This window comes from Solea senegalensis, linkage group LG8 (genome assembly GCF_019176455.1).
Source record: "Solea senegalensis isolate Sse05_10M linkage group LG8, IFAPA_SoseM_1, whole genome shotgun sequence".
NCBI classification, from domain to species: domain Eukaryota; kingdom Metazoa; phylum Chordata; class Actinopteri; order Pleuronectiformes; family Soleidae; genus Solea; species Solea senegalensis.
The window spans coordinates 8,143,246-8,164,524 of record NC_058028.1 but is presented as its reverse complement, the minus strand read 5'-3'; the positions used below and the strand labels follow the sequence as shown (position 1 = coordinate 8,164,524).

The window sequence follows — 21,279 nt, the reverse complement described above, 5'->3', positions numbered from 1 at the left end:
TCATTTGCAAATAGACAAGCACCTCTTTAAGAAGAAGAAAAAAAAAAAGTAAGTTTCAGAAAGAATTAAAATTATAAAATAAAAGGTCAGATCAGGTTTGAGGAGATCACAGATGCTCTCTTGTCTCAGCCGCTGCTCTCACTGAAAGTCACTGTGAGGAAAAATGAAAGTGAAATGTTTGCCCACCTACACTTTTCCTCTCAACAACTACACATCAAATATCCCTTTTTCTTCCCGAGGACACTGAGTGTCTGTTCGCTTCAGTTTGATCTTCATGTTTGATCTGCGCTCTGCCCCACTCTGCTCCTTCACAACAACCACACACACACACACACACACACACACACACAGCAGTCACATAACCCACAACTGTAACACAACCGTCACAGAACCGACAACTGAAAATTCAACCTTATCTGAGCTATTAATCTTCATTAATCCAGGGCAGATTAGTTGCTACAGAGAACGTTTAAATACAAACATATGGAGACTAGCGTTTAAGGTTCAGATGATTATTAACTTATAATTATTATTATTATTAGACATAAAGGTCAGCAGATCAGTGATTGATTTTTTGAGGTACCCTTTTTGTTGAAAAAACTTTAAACATTACAGGATTATTTGTTTATATATCTATATTAGTTTGTTTGCATAGCCCCGAATCACACCATACATTACAGTATGTCATGTAGAACAATTTTGAATAAATATCTAATTGCGATATCAGACGGAATGGTTATTTTTACATAATTATTCTCATTTTCATTGGAGTAACACATTTCAAATGATTACTGTGTGATATTTGTGCAGATTTGTGAGAAACAAATATGTTTTCATCAGTCTGTAGAGCATACTGTGTATAGGTCAGGACAATATTTGATCTAAAATGGTAATTTGACACACATTTTGACTTTAATAATATGGTGACTTTAACGCTGAGACTTTACAATGTTACAGAGAGAGACAAAAACCAATGACCAAGCACTTAGCATCTGTGGAGAGAGAAAACTCTCTTTAAGAGGAAGAAACCTTTGCAGTCATCGGTCTGCCTACACTGGTTGGAGTGAAAGAAGAAAGAGTGGAGACAGAACAGAGCAGGAGCAGATGTATAACAGCTGAATTAAAATGGTGTCGCACTAGATGTTGTGCGACAGTGTTTGTGTTTGTGTGTTACACAGCACCATCTACCGATGTCGGACGTCAGGAAAAGGGTGAAAATGAGCATAAAATCCCCATCATGCCAAGCTTATGTCAGACTTAATACTGATCAATAACTGCGTTACTGCGTCAGGTGACTTATGTGTGTGTGTCTTAAATAGGCACAACTTTAACAGGCTTTTTGAGGATTAAGACCCTTAAGGTTTTGGAGTTAGTGTTAGAATTAGGTTTAGGTTAGGGTTAGACACTTAGCTGTGATGGTTAAGGTTAGGGTAAGGGGCTAGAGAAGGAATTATGTCTCTGAGTGGCCTATTGGGGACATTTTATCTGGGCCCCACATCTTTAACTGGCTAATTTCAGGGTTAAGACCTGGTTTTAGGGTTAGGGTTAGAATGGGTTAAGGTTAAGGTTGTGCGTGTGTGTGTGTGTGTGTGTGCTCTGCAGCTTTAAAGTGGGTAAAACTGGCATATTTGTATGAGTGTGTGAAAAGGGGAAATAGTTCCTCTCAAGTCTCTCTCTCTCACACACATACACACAAAGTTTATTAGGCCAGTCAGGTCACAGGGTTTAGGATTAGACGCAAAGATCTGGACGTGGGTTTGTGAATGTGTGTGTGTGTGTGTTGACTTTGCATCCATCACTTGACCGTCAGTCAGACTTGCACTTGAAGCTGGACCCACCCACATGAACGCACACACGCACACACACACACACAGAATTTCACACATTCTTGAGGTGTCTGCAGTCCAGCACACCTGCCGGATGCTGATTGGTTGGATGTTTTATGGCCACATACACACACACACACTGCCTCAGTTACAGGTAGAGCACACAGACACATGGTGAAATCATTCACTGCTGCCTTCACATCATTCACTCATTCATGTCACACTCAGAGTGGATGCTCTAATTCTGTTAATATCGGTGCATGATCCGTTGTAAAATGAAGAACACACACCTTGTGACTGTTGAACCTGCTGAAGTCTGCTTATTGACTCCTGTGACATGAGGTATTAAACTGGGGCCAGTATTCACCACTGTCCACAAATATCCCACACATTGTCAATTGATTAAAAATGAATCAGCTATTAAAAGTATTGCTCTTCTGTCAGATGTCTCAGAACATTTGAAGATGTCACATTTGGTTTTGTGAAGTTCTGGCAGGCTTTATTTTACCAGCTCTATGTTAAATTAGAGCCTTTAGGCATGCAAATTACGAATTTGCATGCCTAAATACATAATCTGAACAATGGATGTTATAGACATAACCCATGACTGGGGTTTTGAAAGAGGAGATTTTAGATATAAACTCCCTTGATAAATGATACCTTAATAATAAATGTCAAGAATAAGACTGTGAATAAAGTTCAGCCTTCAGAATATGAAGAGTCTGATGAATAAAGTGAAGGTTTCTGACAGAATGGAAAACTTAAATTTACAGCAACAAAGTGAAGTTGAAATAACCCACATTTCAGATTTTGTACCTTTTGTCTTTCCAGTAATGTCAAAAAAAAAAAAAAGTTTCCATGTCAAGTGTTGAATGATAAAACTTAGTGGAACTAATCAACACTCGACATTAGCTGCTCACCCGCTCAGAGCTGCTCTCCTTTGGCCTCCTCGGACCTTCTCCCCTGCTCCCCTCTCATCCAGCTGCGGTGGCGGAGGAGGAGGCGGTGGCGGGGTCGGGGTCTGTCTGCCGGAGCTGCGGCTCCTGTGCCCGTTGTGGCCGGTCTGCACGGCTCCCTCCGCCCGCAGAGGACGGTGCTGAGCTGCTGTGTAAAGAGCAAAGATCCAGCTGATCCACACGCAGAGCAGAGACAGCCGCATGTCTTACAGCTGATAGATTATTTATAATCAATATCTGCAGCTGTTCAATCAATCACGTTCACACATTGCAAAGTGCATTATATCATATAGCGCCCGTGGGGCTTCCACGGTTTTCAACCACACTGACCTCACGCAGCCTCTCCCATTATACAGACACCAACCAATAGGAGCAGAGCACCTGCACAACCAATAAGAGGCCAAGGAAAGGAAGCAAGGAGGGAAGGAAAGGATGAAAAGACTAATGAGCATTCAGTTTTTAATATATGTTTTAGGGTTCGAGCACAAGGTGTGCAATATAGTATATATATAAGTAATCTGAATGTATTATGTTTAATCCCTTGTAAGAGAATGCAATAAATCATCATTGTGAAAACCAGAAAATGACTTTGGTAGAAGACTTTGGTCACTTTTTTAATAATATTAAGTAAATATTATTAACTTAAGTAATATTTAATTTGAGAACCACTGACTTGATGAATCATACAAATAAAATCCATGTCAACATAAGTCAATATTTGAAGAAAATATTGGCCCCATTATCTCGCTGTAAATTGAAGTTTGTGAACTGCTCACTCTCCCATGCCAAAGTCATAAGAGAAATTTATGCAATTTAACTCACTTTTAGTCATTCTATTCTATTCTATTCTATTCTATTCTATTCAATCTTTATGGACAATGGTGTACGGGAGTGAGTGGATTACAAAGCATCTCAAACTTCAGTTTCCTACTCCTTTTCCTACTTTATTCTCGAAAGATGACGACTTTCTTCTCATAATATTAAGACTTTAATATTAAGACCTTGAATCCACGCTTTCCCCGAGTTCTAGTCAAGCTCTGCAGCCTTCTGAAAGTCAAATGTTTGTAAAGTCGTTGCGGCTTTTATTTTGAAGGCGCACAACGGAAATGACTGTGGAAAATGTTGCTAGCGTGACACAAACCCTCTCCCCCGGGTTGTCGAGGATGTCTCTTTAGTGTAATAAATTCAAGGTTCTTTTACAGGACAACTCTCAGAACAGTTCAACCCGTTTAAGGGAGGATTTCTGAGCTTTATCTCGGTAACGCACCGGGCTCAGTCGGCTTACAAAGCGACACTGAGTGGACGGGGCACCGGTGTACCTGGTAGTTAGCTTGTTGAGCTAGCTCCTCAGCTGAAAGAATGGACCTGTTTGACGACTTGCCAGAACCCACACAGACCGGCGGTGAGTGCAGATTACTGGCTCTGGATAAATGACACTTACTGTTAATGGGTCATAACTAAGCAATTGATTGTTGTTATTATTATTATTATTGTTATTACCGTCGTTATTATACACTCACCGTGGTTATTCTATTTAAACAGTACGTAATAATCAGGTACTAGAGAAGGAAAGTAACTCTGGCTCTGGGTTTCAGTCAGAATAGTTAATTCCGTGAGTATTTAGGCATAATACGTAAAGTAATTGGAGCCTGAATATGACTCCGTGTGATAAAGATGAATCCCTCACCGGGAACCATCATATATTACAGCGCCAGAAATAGATGTGTGACACACATATAAATAGGTAAGAAGACATTTGATAATTGAGTATTGAGATATATACATTTCACTATAGACAGGTAGAGAGAGTTTGTGGGAAAAGGTGCTTTGTCACTGGATGATTGCACAGTTGAATTGCATGAGACTTACACTACAGGCCTGAGTGGTTTCTCTTGTGGTTTGTATGATACTTCAACCAAATGTTTACAAATGTGTGTCTGTCACTGCTCAAAAGAAGATTTACTTAAACCCAGTGTCACTGTAGCTAGTATCGACACGCTGTTAAAGCTCATCATCGGAATTCATCTATTCTTCCATTCTTTCCTGAAGACACGACGGACATCCCTGATCTTGTTCCTTGTTCTTTCTCGCTTGTTTTGTTTTGATTTGTTTATTCCTCAGGTCCAGCCAGTTCACCAGTCACGTCAAGAGCACATACCACGGAAGACCAAGAAGAAGAGAGAAGTTTGAAAAGAAAACGAGAAGTTGTAAACAAAACAGAGGAGCAAGGGCAGATCAAGAAAGTTTGTAGTGAAGGTTTTCAGATGTTCCACTGCAATGTTTGTTTGCCTAATTTATTTAATCACAGCTGTCAGACTTTGAGTGGAAATATGACAGGCTTACAGTATGTGTGTGTGTGTGCGCGCGTGTGTGTGCGTGCATGCGTGTGTGTGTGTGTGTGTGTTGTTGTTGTGATTCAGGCCTTCCTGTATTGAAAGGCTATGTAGCGGCAAGGCGCGGTGAGCGGGATGAGATGCAGGATGCCCACGTTCTGCTGCCAGACATGAGCAGCTGTCTGTCAGCTCTTCCAGGAAATGTGTAAGATGTCCCAAAAACTTTGTAGATATTTATAGCTTTAATTCATGTTCTGGGTTTTAATCAGGACCCTAAACCATGTTCCAAGGTTTAATCCTAAAGTTATTAGTTTGCATTTCAAAGTTGAATCCTGAAGAATTTAAACCTAAATGTATATTTGAATCCTCACTCATGGGCATGTCCTCATTGTTAAGTCAGAAAGATATCTAGATATATAGATAATATAAGTGTGGAGAATTTTCACTGTCTCTCTGAGATGTCTCGTCATGTTTTGCAGGTCTCATGTTTCGTACTTTGCAGTGTTTGATGGTCATGGTGGAGCTCGAGCCTCTCAGTTTGCTGCTGAGCATCTTCATCACAATCTGGCCAAGAAGTTCCCAAGCGGTGAGTTCAGGGACAGTGGGAGCCTCAGAGACCATCTGCCTGTTGTGTCTTTTCCTTAATGGTTAAAATGCATCGTCTCTTTCAGGAGATTCTGAGAATGTGGACAAACTGATAAAGAAATGTATCCTGGATACTTTCAAACAGACGGACGAAGACTTTCTGAAGAAAGCATCTAGCCAGTAAGACCACAGAGAGAGTGCAGACAACAACACAGCATCTGCTTTATGTATTATCCGATGTTATATCATAAGTCAACATCCATCAGTCCATGTAGAAATAAAAGTAATTATAACAACAGAATTCCACGGAGAATGTTGCTGTTTTTAGGTTTCCTTCTGTATGACAATGCCATTGACATCAGCTGCTTTAAAGGGATTTTGGTAAAGTGATAAGTTTACAAAATTCAGTTTCCTGTTAGAAAAGTCTGTCTAACCCACATAATAAAGAGGGCACATACAGCACAGTCACCTGGATGTAGTACTGAGAATGTACCTCATACATCCACACATTAAAAATCCTGAAATATCCATTTAATCTGTACAGCTTTACTATATAAAAAAAACTTATGCTAAATATAAATGGCCTACAGCCTGAAAAGCTTGGACACTTCCTGGAAACAGATGTTAGAGATTTACATAGAGGTTTAGGTTGTTTATTATAACTCTCATGTTTGTTGTCTATATGTTGTAAACAGGAAACCAGCGTGGAAGGATGGCTCCACTGCCACCTGTGTGCTGGTGGTGGATGACATGGTGTATGTGGCCAATCTGGGAGACAGCAGGGTAAATTGTTGATGAGAATTTTACACATAATGACCATGTGACCATGGCTGCATCACATTCTGTTTCTATGTTTCTTGTGGTGAAAGTCACCAGGCAGTGGCAGTATCGTCTCTCGGTGTCTGTCTCTAGGCCGTGTTGTGTCGGATGGAGGCGGCAGCAGACGGACGGAGGAGGTCGGTGACTCTGGCTCTTAGTAAAGAACACAATCCGACCATGTACGAAGAGAGGATGAGGATCCAGAGAGCGGGAGGCACTGTTAGGTACATTACCTTATATACACTGAACCCCAATTTTCCTCTATAATCTCATTCCTTATTACTTTTAATATTCAAATATAATTTTTAATTAACATTTGAATACATTTTAACTTAATAAGTAGTTGTCATACGTTGTCATGCGTCATGCATTGGTGGACTGCAGGTGTCTCGCCATGGCGTTAATATACAGTAATTAGCCACGCTGTCCGTGGTGATGGAGAGCACTAACTCACTACTACTCTCACGAGTATGTCTCGTTTTCGGCCGTGTGGCTTATCTGCGCTTCGGCCATTTTAAGAATTCTCTCATTCCTTCTTTTATGAAATGTGCAGTGACTGTTACATATGCCTCCGTGGCAAATCTGTCGCCGATGGTCACACGGCTAAGAGAGAATGTCTCTTGGATGAAGTCTTTGGACCCTTGCAATATTAATTGGTCTCATGTCTTTGCAAATGAAGCGTAACCAGTTTGTTCATGCAATTCTTGCCTGCTCTGACTTAAAAAGTGGTGATCTCCGTGGGTGTTTTATCGCCGTCAACCATTTCTGACCTAATGTGAGATTGCTGTAATTCAGAAAGCTTTACTGTTCTGCGAGGGTCGTACGTGACCAAAGCATTTGGTTTTTCACACAGAAAGAGGCAGAAGAAAGAGGGCTGGGCTTCAGTCGCCACGTTTCAACACATGTATTAAAAAATATACATATTTAATTAGTAATTGCAGCATTTGATTATCATTGATTTTTTTAATATTCAAATTATATTTGACTCTGATATTTGTTCCTACAGCTCTAGTTTACAACCACCACAACAAAACTTATTACTGAAAATGGCAAAGTAATGAAAATCCTATTAATCCTATCGTGGGTGCCATTTCAGAAACACTCTTAAACAGTTGCTCATTCACAACAGAGCGTTCCAGCTGACTAATCAGACCCGACTGTGATTTTTGGGAGGATGGGGCTAAGCATTGAAAAAGGATCGACAGTTTAACATTACAGACAACGAAGAATTAGGTGATTAATGAATCTCAAAGATGAAGTGAGGAAACATTTAACTGTTGTGCATGTTTTGCAGAGATGGCAGGGTGCTGGGAGTCCTCGAGGTCTCCCGCTCTATCGGAGATGGTCAGTATAAACGCTGTGGCGTCGTTTCTACGCCCGACTTGAGGAGGTGTCAGCTCACAGCCAATGACAGGCAAGAACTAAATCTTTTTCAAACAACTCGCTCATCTTTATTCCCTTCCATCACTCAGTCGACCACAGAATCACTGCTGTTCCTTTCCATGGCGACTTCTTACTTGGTTGACTAAATCCTGCTTCAGTACCAGTGTTTGGAATAACGCCGTTTAAAAGAACGGCGTTAGGTATCAGCGTTATTTTTTCAGTAACGGGGTAATCTAACTAATTACTTTTCCCGTCGTTACAGCGCCGTTAACGTTACTGGACGTAAAGTGCGGTGCGTTACTATGCATTGATTGAATAAACTGTGTAATCCCAACGCACCCCTGGCTCACAGCTAGTGAGGAGGCGGGTTAATAACGAGGTAAGCGATTATGATTGACCAAGGCAGAGTCACGTTTCACGCATTCCAGCATACGCGCCACACACACACACACACAACAGCTAAACAGAGAATCGATGAAGCAGCAGAGATGGCAAGTCAGGACTCCGATGTAAAGTTGGCATTTTCATTGTTTGTGGCGATAAAATCACTTCTTCAAGTTCATTGTGATCAAAGGCAAGAACGTATATGAAATGTGTACATTATGTCCCGAAGCAAAAACTCCGTTGTAAGCAATTCTAATTTAATGAAGCATCTCACAATGGCACACACATCTACAAAGTTAGTTGCCAAAAACACTGATTATTGAGAGTTTGATTTATTTAATTAAGAATAAGACTACAGAGCTAAACACACTTTTTGTTGATTAAAAGTTTACATTTGTTGTCTCAGGTTGAGAGAGTTTGATTTAATTTGCTAGAGTTAAATGCACTTTATTTGGTGTAACTGTTTACTTTTCTTACAAAGATAATACTTGAAGTTCAGGATAAACATCTTGCTGTCTGTCAACGTGCAATAAATATGTTCTACTCATTTCAACTGACTCGTAAAAACTACACAAAAAAATCCAAATTCTTTATATATTTGACTTTAGTCAACAGTAACGCAAATAGTTACTTTCCCTGGTAACGAGTTACTTTTATTATAGAGTAATTCAGTTACTAACTCAGTTACTTTTTGAAACAAGTAGTGAGTATCTATAACTAATTACTTTTTTGAAATTAACGTTCCCAACACTGTTCAGTACTGATTTTTTTTTCTTTTTTTTTCTGATGACTTTGACACATGTCGGATCTGGTCTCTCTGGGATTGTTTTGTCAAGTTCTCTTTTGGTTTGGAATGTGTTTCTACAGATTTATTTGATCAAGCACCTATTTGGATAATCAGTCAGTTTCTAAAGTGTTGCTGTGATTTTAGCTTCTTAAATGTAAATATGTTCTGGTTTCTTTGCTGCTCTCTGACAGTTTGTTTGTGAACATCATTATTTTTGAGGCTTGGGAATTACTTATATTAATTACACATTTTATGAACCAAAAAGTTATTGATTAAGTTTCAGCCCTACTGAGGACTCATAGTTACATAGACTGACATCCCTTGGATAAAAAGCTGCAGCCTCTTGTAACTGTCTCTGATGAATGTGTGTAATGTTCATGTGTCTTCTCTCCTTAGGTTCATCATTCTGGCCTGTGATGGTTTGTTTAAAGTCTTTTCTGCTGATGAAGCTGTTAAATTTGTCCTCAACATCATGGAGGTGGGAAACTTCTATGCTCATAGTTTCTCACTTTAGTTTTTTGTATTTCACAAGAGTTTTTTAGTGGACATTGAATTAGTTTCTGGTAATTTTTTAATGGATTTTTTGAGTTTTGTCCTTCTGAATCTTTTGTTTTCCGACAGTCAAAAGTAATACCTTTGAATCATTAATCAGTCAAATTTTAACATACACTCAAAATAAACATGTTTATTTTCACTTTGCTGAATTGTCACAATCTCTGTAATAAATGTCTGTCACTACACCGGGAGAAATAACTACAGTGGCCCTGAGAGGTCAGGGCGCTGCAAATATCAAAACACATAAAGAAAAACACGCTGCAAATATCACAACACAACGGAAGTGTTTTCAGGGGACACTTGAAAGTGATGCACATCTGTCTCCACACCTGCAGGCAGGGGGATCTCTACAGTAAACAACTGTGGTCAAGCCATGGTAAATGCATTGAAACGATCCCGTACGAGTGGACTGGCAGGATTAGGACATCCGGTTTTCAAAATAGCGTTTCGTAATATGTTGTGTTGTGGGGTTTGCAGCGTGTTTTTCTTAAGGTGTTGTGTTGTGATATTTGCAGTGCCCTGACCTCTCAGGGCCACTGTAAATAACAGGGAAAAAAACTATTTCTTATAATTCAATAGAACTTAATGTTAGTTTGTTATGAATTTATATTTTCAAAAAATGTTTGATGTTTTTGTCATTACCGCCAAGGTGTACTTAGTCCTAACCCTCCTATCGTCTCCTCTACCCCTGCAGGAGGGCAGTGTAGAGCCAAAGTCGGGCCTGACGGAGGAGGAGGTGCGGTTTGAAGCTGCCTGCCAACAGCTCGCCAGTGAGGCAGTGAGACGAGGTTGTGCTGACAATGTCACTGTCATCCTGGTTTCTATTGGCTGCTAAATACATCCATCATTCATCATCATGAATGCAACATACATGTGCATGGTGGACCCTGACACACACACACACACAGTAACAATTGATCTGACAGTCTTAATTTGTTTTGTTTATTTTCCAATAAAAACATTTTTCTTTACTGGTGGTTTATTGATCAGAGTATTTGTGTTTCTCTCTGTCCATTGAGTGATGGATGAATAATGAACTTAATTGGAAAGTCTAACAAGGAACAGGAATTACCCTCAGCAAGAAATCCTTTGTTTTTCTTTGATAAATAAACTAATAAACAATATACAATACAGATAACTGCAACTACTTCACTGTGATACTGAGGGGAATATAAAAACAGTAACTTTATAATCAGGTTCTTAGCTGCAGTTTTGTATATACTCTGATACTGTGAGAGTCACTAATTGTAAACATTTTCCTGTGTGGATTTCTCATGTCCATGTGTGACTGCTACTGCATGGTGACCGATATTGATCATTTAGATAAATCTATATTTTAAAAAAGTGGATAAAAAGTTGGTGAATCAACATTAAACTATGGTGTGTGTGGCTGTAGTCCCACCCCCACCCGCTATGTGTCGCTGTTTCCCAGCTGTCTGGACGTGATCCAACCGGATCTTTGGCGGAACTTAGCGGTCGGTTAGCAACGACCACATCAACAGGAGGATGCTGGGAGTGGGACAGCTGTCACCCTGAACCACTACAAACTGCGTTTTAACCGTATGTTTGTTCAAATTACGCCAATGTGCATAGTGCGCTGTAGCGCGTGCATGACACCTAATTGTTCTCCCGGTCTTCCGGTTAGCAGAGAGTTTGAAAATATGAGCGAGACGAGTCACCGGAGACGAACAAATAAGACACCCGTTACTGTCGTTGCTGCAGCGCGAACAAGCTAACGAGCTAAAGAATGACGCAGTCTTAAAAGTTTTTTTCAACTGCAGCGCAGGCAGCTAACATGGACTCACTGTTGGGCTTTGAGGAGTGTGTCAAAGATTCACCGGAGTTCAGGTAAACACACACACACACACGCGCTATCTGAAACTGCGCATGTGCAGTCGTCCTAATTGTGGCTGATTGTTTTATTCAGACTGAACCTGGATCAGTTTGAGAAGGAGGTTTCACTGCTGGAGTCACACCTGGACAAGGTACTGCAACTACAGCTGCTCTTGCTACTGTTGATACACTCACTGCTACTACCTCACGACTATTACTACCACTGCTTTTTCTATTGTTATTGGTACAACCTCATTTTTCAATATTATTTTCACTGTAGTTACTACAATTAGTACTAATACTGCCATTGTTGTTACTGTTACTGCTGCTCCTGCTACTACTAGTAATTGTGCTTTTGCTACTTTTATTGTTGTACTCTTACCACTACGGTTGATGCTGTTGCTATTGTAACTGATGTTATTATTGTGACTGCTGCTGCTACTACTGTAGTTTCCATTTAGTACTATTACTGCAATTATTTGTAATACTCTATTATCACTAAGTTACTACTGCTAATACTCAATTCTGTGACATTGCCAGTAGTAGGGATGGGAATTACAGGGTATCTCACGATACAATGTGTGATACATGCTCCACGATAACAACAATATCACAATACAACGATTCTGTGACACTCAATATATTATATTATATCAATATATAGCGAAACATCACAAGTGAAACAGAAAGTGCATTAAGTCTATATATTGAACATGGATCTCTTAATGTAGCTTTCTCCACCATTATCCCACTGTAAACTACCTCATCTTTGGCCAGTTTACTTTGCCCAAGTTTCCTTTACTTTATTTCTTTGAGCAGCAGTGCCACAAGGAGACATGAAGTAGTAACGCCTGGCAAGTGAAATTTGTTAATTAAAATATCGATATTTGCACAGGCGAATCGATTCTTGTATTGCATGAGGAAGGACAACAATATATTACCAAATCGATATTTTGACCCACCCCTAATCACTAGTACTAACTATTTCTATAAATACCATGATGATTTCAAAATGTTACTACTATTATAAATATAACTGTACTGTTTTTGTTTCTGCTGTAACTGTCACTACTGCTCTTAAACTGAACATCACTAGTGTTACTACTACTACACTACGGTACTACTGTATTCTTGTGTGAAGGCTTTTGATTGGTTGATAATGTGTGTCTTCCACCCATCAGGTGATGAAGCTGTGTGGTAGGATGGTGGAGGCGGGACAGGTGTACAGTTCAACCAATCAGCTGTTTCTGAGCAGCCTGGCCGACCTCTCCACGTACCAGGAGACAAATGGAGTTGTCACTGTATGGAGCTACATGATGCTAATGCTAACAAGAGAACAGATGTTCAGCTCATTGTTTTCATGTTTTCCTGTGAAATGTTTCACACCTACTTCCTGTTTCCTTCTTCCTCCAGAATTGTCTGAACCAGTTTAACCAGGGCCTGCAGGAGATGGTCAGCTTTCACACTGTGAGTACACATACACACACACACGCACACGCACATGCACACGCACACGCACACACACACACACACACATTACTGGGGTTTATGTAGTGACTTGTTTACATTTATCAGATTTCAACTGCTATGTTTAAAATTACATTTTAAAGTTAAATAGTGTATGTTGTGTCTTGTCCTCAGATGTTGTTTGATCAGACACAGAGAGCCATTAGTCAACAGCTGAACAACCTCTGTACACAGTAAGTCCAACACTCACATTCATTTACTAAAGGTCTGGCTTAAGATGGTCGTTCAGATTTTTTGATTTCTCCTTGGCCCTCCATCGACCTAAGAGTCACCATGTGCAGTCTCCTGGCTGACACGGATGGTAACGACGACAATGATGAAGGTCTTTCTGGTTCTCAGGTTTCTCCCTCAGCTGGCAGAGACCAGGAGAGAGTTTGTTCGGATCGGTGAGGATCTGGAGACGGCAGCTCTAAAAAACGCTCAGGTGTCACGCCACAAAGCCAGTGAAGCAGAGAGGGCAAGTCACCTGCTGCTGGCCACACAGAAATGCTACCAACACTTCGCCTTGGACTACTGTCTGCAGGTACACTAAGCATAGAGATCTGATGTTGTGACGTCCTAATGTCAACATTCCTTGGACGTCTGTGTCAGACATTTTGTTTACTGAAGGCCTCCTTGCTGTTTCTTTTTCTTTAGCTGAACAGCTTCAAGATTCAGCAGAGGGCAGATATCTTAAACTCCGTGAGTTCATCTGCTGTTTTTTTTAAAAGCTGTATTCAAATTCAAATATTAGCTAATGTAACATCAGTTTATTTGTGTGTCTGTGTGTGTGTCAGGTCTTCTCCTTTGTCCACGCTCAGTTCACCTTCTTCCATCAAGGCTTTGACCTGCTTAGAGACATGGAGCCCACCATGAAGACCATGGCAGCACAGGTCTTGACCCTTAAGATCACTCTGCCTTTCCTTCACTTAATTAGAATACACATTGTCTTATATCGTCTCATGGATGTGTCTTGTCCTCAGCTCTCCCAGCTGTCAGCCGACTGTGTGTCAAAAAGAAAAGACCTGGAGAACAAACACCTACTGGTGCAGCAGAGAGTGAGGGGCTATTTATTATCATTCTTTTAGAAGTACTGTACCTTTTAATTGTAGCACAATCCTTGGGTCAGAATTAGGGCTGAACGATATGGACAAAATTTCATATCTCGATATTCATGCCAGATATCTCGATATCGATATGATACGATATGACTACGGGTTCGGTGAAAAGCAAGCATTTTTCAGAAAAATAAAAACATCATAATACAAAAGACTGTGGAAACTTTCCACATGGAAAGTGTTTTATTGATGAGAACTCACTGTGAGACTGTGTACACGGGTACCATGTCTTTTGCAATGTGGCATGTTATAGCGTCTGTAACGCCTTTATGTCTGGTGGACGTCGACTCATATGGTGTAACACTACTGAACGCATCAGTAAACACACTTAACTTGGGCTTCTTTTGGGATACCTGAGAAGTCCCCGGTGTTTCTCTCATTGTAATACACTCTTCGTGCAGCACGCGATGGTGTTGTTTCAGGTGGTGAAACATGTTTGTTGTGCTACCTTGGTTCGTTGCAATTTTCGCCAAGCACGACCTGCACAACACCTCACTCGGGTTGACATCCTTTTTAAAATCCAAAATACCTCCAAATAATGGAGGATGATTTATGTTTTGGCACAAAATCGCCACCGGCCGCATTATCTTCTGTCACTTTTCTTTCCCGCTGTGTATGTCGTGTGTGTGTGTGTATGTGTGTGTGTATGTGCGTGTCTCAGTCCCCGTCTCCCTCCCGCCCTCCTATGTTTGTCATTGGTTGGCTTCAGCTGTCGTTCCACAGCAAGCATAAAATAAGGTTTGTGGTTGGCTGGCCGTAGTGGTGCATTCAAGGGCAATCGTAAAAATGAAGTTTATTGTGACTGCCAGAGCTGTACATGCAGGGCGAGCGCGGGGGAAAATCTATTTTGTTTATATCGTTGCTTTTTCGATATGAATATCTTGAATGTTCATATCTAGATATCGATACGATAACGATATATCGTTCAGCCCTAGTCAGAATTCTATAAAGTCTATCTTGCCATTTGTCTCGTGGATAACCCGGGATATCCCGTTTGTATATGTCAGGATGCTTCAGGTGAGCAGATGGTCAGCCCGTGTCCGGGAAGTGATGACATCATCCAAGGTTACCTGTTCAAACGTTGCAGGAGGAAATCTAAAACCTGGAAGAGGTACGCAGTGTATTATACAGATAAAGGACCACAAAATAATAAAATAAAATCATTACTATGTTGATCAATATGTATTTTTGTTTCAGATGTTGGTTTACAATCAGAGACAATCAGCTTATTTACAGAAAATCACACAAGGTAAGACTGAATATGAACTTATTGAGCAGTATCAGTTTTGTATTGTTACAGAATCACTACAATGAATTATTGTTTATTGACTAACAATTTAGCCATAAAACCAGAGATTACAAAATCTGTTGGGAGGGAAATGACGTACACCTTGAAGATGTTCAGCAGCATACAGAGACACAGAATGTCAACAATATTTCAGCAGCTGTATGTTGTTATTTATGTTGTAAATAGATAAATAAACAGGAGACTGTTTTTTGCTGCAGGATGACACCATGGTTCTGTTTGAGGATCTCAGACTATGTGCTGTCAAATCCCTGGAGCACACCGACCGACGATTCTGCTTTGAGCTGCTTTCAGTCCAGAAGTGAGATTCTCTCGCTCTCACACTCACACATACGCACACTTTTATGCTCAGAGCCAGGTTAAAGCTAGTTAAACCTGTTTAAACCTGTTGAATCCCAATTTACTTTTTCAACCTGATTTGAATCCAGTCAACTCTGTTTTATCCTGTTTTAAACCTAGTTAAAATGGAGTAAACCTGGATTAATTCTGTCAAAATCCAATATGTGTGTGTTTGTGGTTGAAGTTAATTTTCACACATGTGGTGTTTCCTTGTTTGTGTCAGGAGCTGTGCTCTGCAGGCCGACTCGGAGCAGCTTAAGCAGGCGTGGCTCAGCGCTCTGCAGGGCAGCATTGACCTTGCCTACAGAGAGAGAGGAGGCACACCCCTCACACAAGTGGGTGTCTGTCTTATTTTATTTCTGTTATTTTGTCTGTTTCAATGACTGTTAAAAAAAAGATCTCCTCTCCTCCTCCAAACATGTGGATTGCCTCCTGGTGGCTGGTTGTAATAAAGGTCATAAACCCCACTGCCTTCATTTTAGCAGATAGAACAGAGTTGTAATAAAGTGAAACATCTGTTAACACTGTCTTCCTGGTAATTGTATCTTCTTTACCCATCTGCAGCCAAAAGAACCCCCCTCTCTACTGTGTGGAGAGGAAAACCCACCGGTGCCCCCAACTCAGAGGCCAGCTGCCCTGGGTGTTGCTCTGAGTGGCCCCGGGAACCAGCGGTGCTGCGATTGTGGGGAGGAGGAACCTCGCTGGGCCTCCATCAACCTGGGAGTCACCATGTGCATTGAGTGCTCTGGCATACACAGGTAACCACAGCAGGACATGTGTCTTTTTATTGTGCTGCTGCACCCTTATATGTTAGCTTTAACACCATTGCTATGGTTACAGTCTCAAAAGCTGGGACTTTAGGTTAACACTGCTGCTCCTGTTTTATTCTGAAAACTGCGGGGAGGCATTTTACTGTGGACAAACAGAAACTAAGACTTTTATTTTGAAAACTGTGTTTGTGTTTGTAGGAGCCTGGGTGTTCACCTGTCAAAGGTGCGATCTCTCACTCTGGACTCATGGGAGGCTGAACAGCTGAAGGTAGCTTTTATAAAGAATTACATTTTCAGTTAGATACTAATGTTTTGTGAGCTGAGACCCATGGCTGATAAACAACACCTGCCTTCGTCAGACACATAGACTGCTTCCTCCGAAGGCGGCAAACCCCAAATTGAGCCACAGCTTTATACATTTTTGTCACTCTTGTCACATGATATGGAACAACTCTTTCTGCAGCTACTGTGCATTCTGGGAAATGATATCATGAATGGAATCTATGAGGCGCGGTGTTCAGAGGAAGGAAGAGTTAAACCCACAGCTGACAGCCCACGGTAAAGTCACTCATCTGCACTACACTGCACAGTCTTGTGCAACATGTCCCAAAACCAGCCTGAGACATGGAGGCTTGTTATCAGTGGGGACACAAGGAAAAAAAAACATAGCCACATAACCACAGTCTCAATATACAAGATCTAAGTGAGTCGAAGTCTGTAATATCATGAAAAATATGTGAAGAATATGATACATTTATTTCACTATTGACGGGCTCTTTCAACAAGAAATATGTTGTGTTACTTCGTAAATCTTACAAAAATCAATAGAGAAAATCAACATTTTTAGCCGATGGTGACAAGGGACTTGCTAGTTTACTTTTGCCTATACTGAGACACAGAATGAAGCGAATTCTGATGTGAAGCTTTTTGTTGACCTGCTGCCCCTGATTTTTCCTCAGACCAGAGAAAGAGATGTGGATCAAAGAGAAGTATGTGGAGAAGAGATTTGTGCAGAGCAGTGGTTCTGATGCAGCTCGTAAGTCTACCAGTCTTAAGTGACACAAATTCACTTGTAACTGCAGAATATGTAAAATATGTGTCTGCTTCAGAGTGTCCTAAGGTCAACCCTGGGCATCTTTACCAGGCAGCTTTGGCTGGCGACCTAGTTGCCATGGCAAAGGCATTGGCTGAAGGAGCAGAGGTCAGTGGCTGTGTCCCTGAGGAGGAGGGACGCACAGCACTGATTGGAGCTGCTGTTGGGGTAAGAAGGTTTCCCATAAAGTAAAGTATATATACTCTTCTGGAAGCAGGTTTACGTCTTCATTTGACCTACGCCTCATATCAGAGATAAGATTTGATCATTGACTTTGTTCAAATGATCCTTTTTCAGTGTTCGTGATTCTCCATGTGCCCTACAGGGGTCACTGTTGGCCTGCGAGTTCCTGCTGCAGAACGGAGCAAACATCAACTACCGAGACCTGAGAGGACAGGGAGCACTGCACGCAGCTGCCACTGCTGGACACACTGGGTAATCACACCTATAGGATTCACACATGTAGTTCAACACTGATTTGTTTAAATAAAGCCAAAACAGAGCTTCTTCATTGGCGGCTGTAGACAGGTGTGTCTGCTGCTGAAGAGAGGAGCTAATCAGTACGCTGTGGACGAGACAGGACAGGATCCACTGGCCATCGCCGTGGAAGCCGCTAACGCTGACATTGTCACACTGTGAGCCACAGCTTATTATCTTTTTGCAGTTACACTCTGTATGTCTGCTCTATGTTTTTCCCTTTCCCTTGAAAAATGTGTAGTCATGTGACCCTCACCATGCATGTTGAAAGTCTAGAATCTTCTTAAGTGTAGGTCACAACTTGACGCCACCCTCAGGACAAACTGAGATCCAGCAGCTGTTTTTGGTCAAATAGTTTGAAAACAAATAAAAAAAACTGGGTCTAATAATAAAGATAAATAATCTGTTTTGTGTGTGGTCTCAGGCTGAGGATGGCCCGGATGAATGAAGAGATGAGAGATTCAGAGGGCATCTTTGGAGCCATGGGTCAGTAGACTTTGTTCGACCTCTAACCTGTTGCTGTCTGTAAAATGGCAGTGAGCTGATTGTACATGTGACGTCATTTCTCAGGAGATGACCAGACTTTTCAGGACATCTTCCGCGACTTCAGTGATATGGCCTCTCACGACCCAGAGAAACTCAGCAGACGGCAGCTCATTCGTGGAGGAGACAGCGAGCTTGGCGAGGACAAGGAGCGGGATAAATATTGAACAGGGACAGCAGTGTTGGAAAGATGTAAGACATTTGTCATTTGACAGCGGATCTCCTCACGCACGGTAGACTCACTGAAACCTCAGACACATTACATTTCAAGATTTTACTGTCTAATGACAGACAAGTTAACAGTCTAAATAACTTTTTTCAGGTCTTTCTTCAATAGAAAAATGTGGCGATTTTGTAAATTGTGTTTCCTTTTAGAGGAAAATTGATGAAATAATTCCATACATTTATATTTAACATACAGTTACTGTGACTGGACAAAATGTTACAGTGCTGAAGATGACTGAAACCGACTAATCATTAATAGTCAGTCTGACAATAATGATTTGATTTTTTTTTAAATGTCTGAAAATGTGTTTTAATTTAAACATTTTAGCTTAATCTTCAAGCTGTGAATATTAATTAATATTAATGATTCTTTTTAAAAATTAAGAAAACCACTAACTAAATATTTACTTTTGGAAACCTCCCCCAAAAAATGTCCTTCAAAAAGGTAAAAAGTCTCGGAGAAACTTTTCCAGGCAAGGATTCAGAGGTAATATTTTGTAAGAAGTAGACGAAGCAAAGGACAAGAGAAGAAGGCAGGGATGCAACGTTACAGATGCTAACTGATGTTAAACCCCAAGAAGAAGAAAAACAAAGAGACACTTTTACAGTATCTTATTTACTTCACTCTGATGATGAAGTTAAGACATTTGTTGATGAATACATGCCCCGCCCCCTCACCCAACCTGTTCATCCAACATCATTGACAGCAGCTTTCAGGTCATAAGGTCATAAGAGGTCATAAGACATCAAAAAGTCCTTCATCTTTTCTCTTAATGGTGACAAATATTTTAGTGCTTTTAGCTTTTATATGTAATTTAATTGCTTAATTGGTCCATTTGTTTATGGAAGTCATGATTAATGGTTAATTGATTAACTTGCTAGTGTGAAACACCTCATCCTTGTTACTTATGCACCTGTTTAGACAGGTGTCAAGTTACATTTCATAAAAAATGTTTTAATGGAAAACAATAGTGTCGATGCAAACTCAAAGCATTTGCACTAAAATGTGTTTAACTTGATGTGGACGTTTTTACTTGATTGTGTCCTACTGGAGACACTTGTGTCCTCTTAGTCCTCCTCATTCATCTGAGGGAGTCTTCACCCTAAACACAACCTCTTCTTCTTCTGTAGCAGTGAACGCAGTGTTGGTGATGATTGTGTTTGGTTGATGCAGTCAGTGATGGTGGATTCACTGCTCTTCCAACAATTTCTCTCAGAGTCACATGTCTCTTCTTTATGGTTGAAAGGACATGTACATGTACTCAGCATTTATTAAATTTTTATTAATGCCACACACTAACAAAAGTGGGATTTATAGAGGGTTTTTTTATGCTTGCAGTTTCTAACTTGACATACTTTCCTCTTATTGTTTGGCTTCATGTTTTCAGGTCATCTGATTCAAGAATAATTCAGTGAAGCTTTTATTTTATTTATTTATTTTATTTTATTTTTACAAATTCACAAAAATGCTACAATGTCCTGAACTCTCTTTAGATTTTTTCTTTATTTTAACTGAAGATGGAAAAGTATTGTTGAAAAGGTCAAGGTCATGTCACACGTTGTTTAACTGAAGCATGTCTGTCTTTAAAGTTGTTAGATACCAAGTAAAGTAGTTCAAAGTTTAAACATTCCTCTTCCTCATCAACCAGCTGGGACACTTTATTGCCCCCTCAGGATTGACTGAGAGTTCATATATAGCGCCACCAGCAGGTCATCATTACAATGGGTCTCAAACTTTACTGGTTAATGACTAGAGAGTGTACAGAGGTGGCATCACTGCCAATATTTCACTGGATCTTACTTGTAATGCTAAAGCTAATGCTAATGTTACATATATTTTGATGTAAAACAGGGTTTGATGTTGCGCATGTTTATTCGTTGATATTTAGATAAATTTGTATAGTTTATTAGTGACTCGTGGTCTTGCCGATCATAGATGATGGACCTTCACTTGCTGCTGTAACTCACTGCCAGCTGTTTTATTTTATTTTACTTTTCCTTTATTTAGCCAGGAAGGTCCCGTTGAGATACAAGATCTCTTTCAGGGAGTCAGGGTCCTATAAATATCTACGAAGACAAAGCAATTTCAGATATAAACAACAAAATGTGGGCCACACGGTGGTGTAGTGGTTAGCACTCTCGCCTTGCAGCGAGAAGACCCGGGTTCGAGCCCCGGTTGGAACAAGGGCCTTTCTGCATGGAGTTTGCATGTTCTCCCCGTGTGTGCGTGGGTTCTCTCCGGGTACTCCGGCTTCCTCCCACAGTCCAAAAACATAAAAAATTGGTAAATTGGACACTCTAAATTGACCGTAGGAGTGAGTGTGAGAGTGAATGGTTGTTTGTCTCTATCTGTGTGTGGCCCTGCGATGGACTGGCGAACTGTCCAGGGTGTACCCCGCCTATCGCCCGATGTAGCTGAGATTGGCACAGCACCCCCCGTG

General features: G+C 40.7%; 2 protein-coding genes across 4 annotated transcripts; both read left to right on the top strand.

The window, feature by feature from the left end:
• The first annotated feature begins 3,895 nt into the window (after positions 1 to 3,895).
• LOC122773340 (integrin-linked kinase-associated serine/threonine phosphatase) lies at positions 3,896 to 10,589 on the top strand. Of its 3 annotated transcripts, none has more exons than XM_044031949.1 (10): positions 3,896 to 4,184; positions 4,904 to 5,038; positions 5,203 to 5,320; positions 5,595 to 5,701; positions 5,787 to 5,880; positions 6,396 to 6,483; positions 6,613 to 6,743; positions 7,814 to 7,933; positions 9,470 to 9,551; positions 10,323 to 10,589. In XM_044031949.1, the coding sequence occupies exons 1-10, from the start codon at positions 4,142 to 4,144 to the stop codon at positions 10,461 to 10,463; spliced, it is 1,059 nt and encodes a 352-aa protein (XP_043887884.1). In that variant the 5' UTR covers positions 3,896 to 4,141; the 3' UTR covers positions 10,464 to 10,589. The 3 variants fall into 3 exon arrangements, with proteins under 3 accessions (XP_043887884.1, XP_043887885.1, XP_043887886.1); XM_044031950.1 differs by having other exon boundaries at positions 4,904 to 5,061; XM_044031951.1 differs by lacking the exon at positions 3,896 to 4,184 and having other exon boundaries at positions 4,904 to 5,025.
• A 493-nt stretch (positions 10,590 to 11,082) lies between these two features.
• zgc:162872 (BAR_ACAPs and ArfGap_ACAP domain-containing protein) lies at positions 11,083 to 21,005 on the top strand. The gene is made up of 22 exons (XM_044031948.1): positions 11,083 to 11,476; positions 11,556 to 11,613; positions 12,643 to 12,762; positions 12,875 to 12,928; positions 13,103 to 13,161; positions 13,328 to 13,511; positions 13,625 to 13,669; positions 13,765 to 13,860; positions 13,951 to 14,025; positions 15,093 to 15,196; positions 15,283 to 15,334; positions 15,592 to 15,692; positions 15,954 to 16,065; positions 16,295 to 16,488; positions 16,699 to 16,768; positions 16,964 to 17,058; positions 17,460 to 17,536; positions 17,610 to 17,761; positions 17,919 to 18,028; positions 18,118 to 18,228; positions 18,495 to 18,556; positions 18,641 to 21,005. The coding sequence occupies exons 1-22, from the start codon at positions 11,424 to 11,426 to the stop codon at positions 18,778 to 18,780; spliced, it is 2,124 nt and encodes a 707-aa protein (XP_043887883.1). The 5' UTR covers positions 11,083 to 11,423; the 3' UTR covers positions 18,781 to 21,005.
• The last annotated feature ends 274 nt before the right edge of the window (positions 21,006 to 21,279 follow it).

Excerpts from the sequence above, each read along its gene's own strand:
- zgc:162872 (XM_044031948.1), top strand. The coding sequence starts at position 11,424 with ATGGACTCACTGTTGGGCTTTGAGGAGTGTGTCAAAGATTCACCGGAG. Across the intron at positions 13,861-13,950 it reads TGAAGACCATGGCAGCACAG|CTCTCCCAGCTGTCAGCCGA; the intron begins GTCTTGACCCTT and ends TCTTGTCCTCAG. Across the intron at positions 15,693-15,953 it reads GAGCTGCTTTCAGTCCAGAA|GAGCTGTGCTCTGCAGGCCG; the intron begins GTGAGATTCTCT and ends TGTTTGTGTCAG.
- LOC122773340 (XM_044031949.1), top strand. The coding sequence starts at position 4,142 with ATGGACCTGTTTGACGACTTGCCAGAACCCACACAGACCGGCG. Across the intron at positions 4,185-4,903 it reads AGAACCCACACAGACCGGCG|GTCCAGCCAGTTCACCAGTC; the intron begins GTGAGTGCAGAT and ends TTTATTCCTCAG. Across the intron at positions 6,484-6,612 it reads CCAATCTGGGAGACAGCAGG|GCCGTGTTGTGTCGGATGGA; the intron begins GTAAATTGTTGA and ends GTCTGTCTCTAG.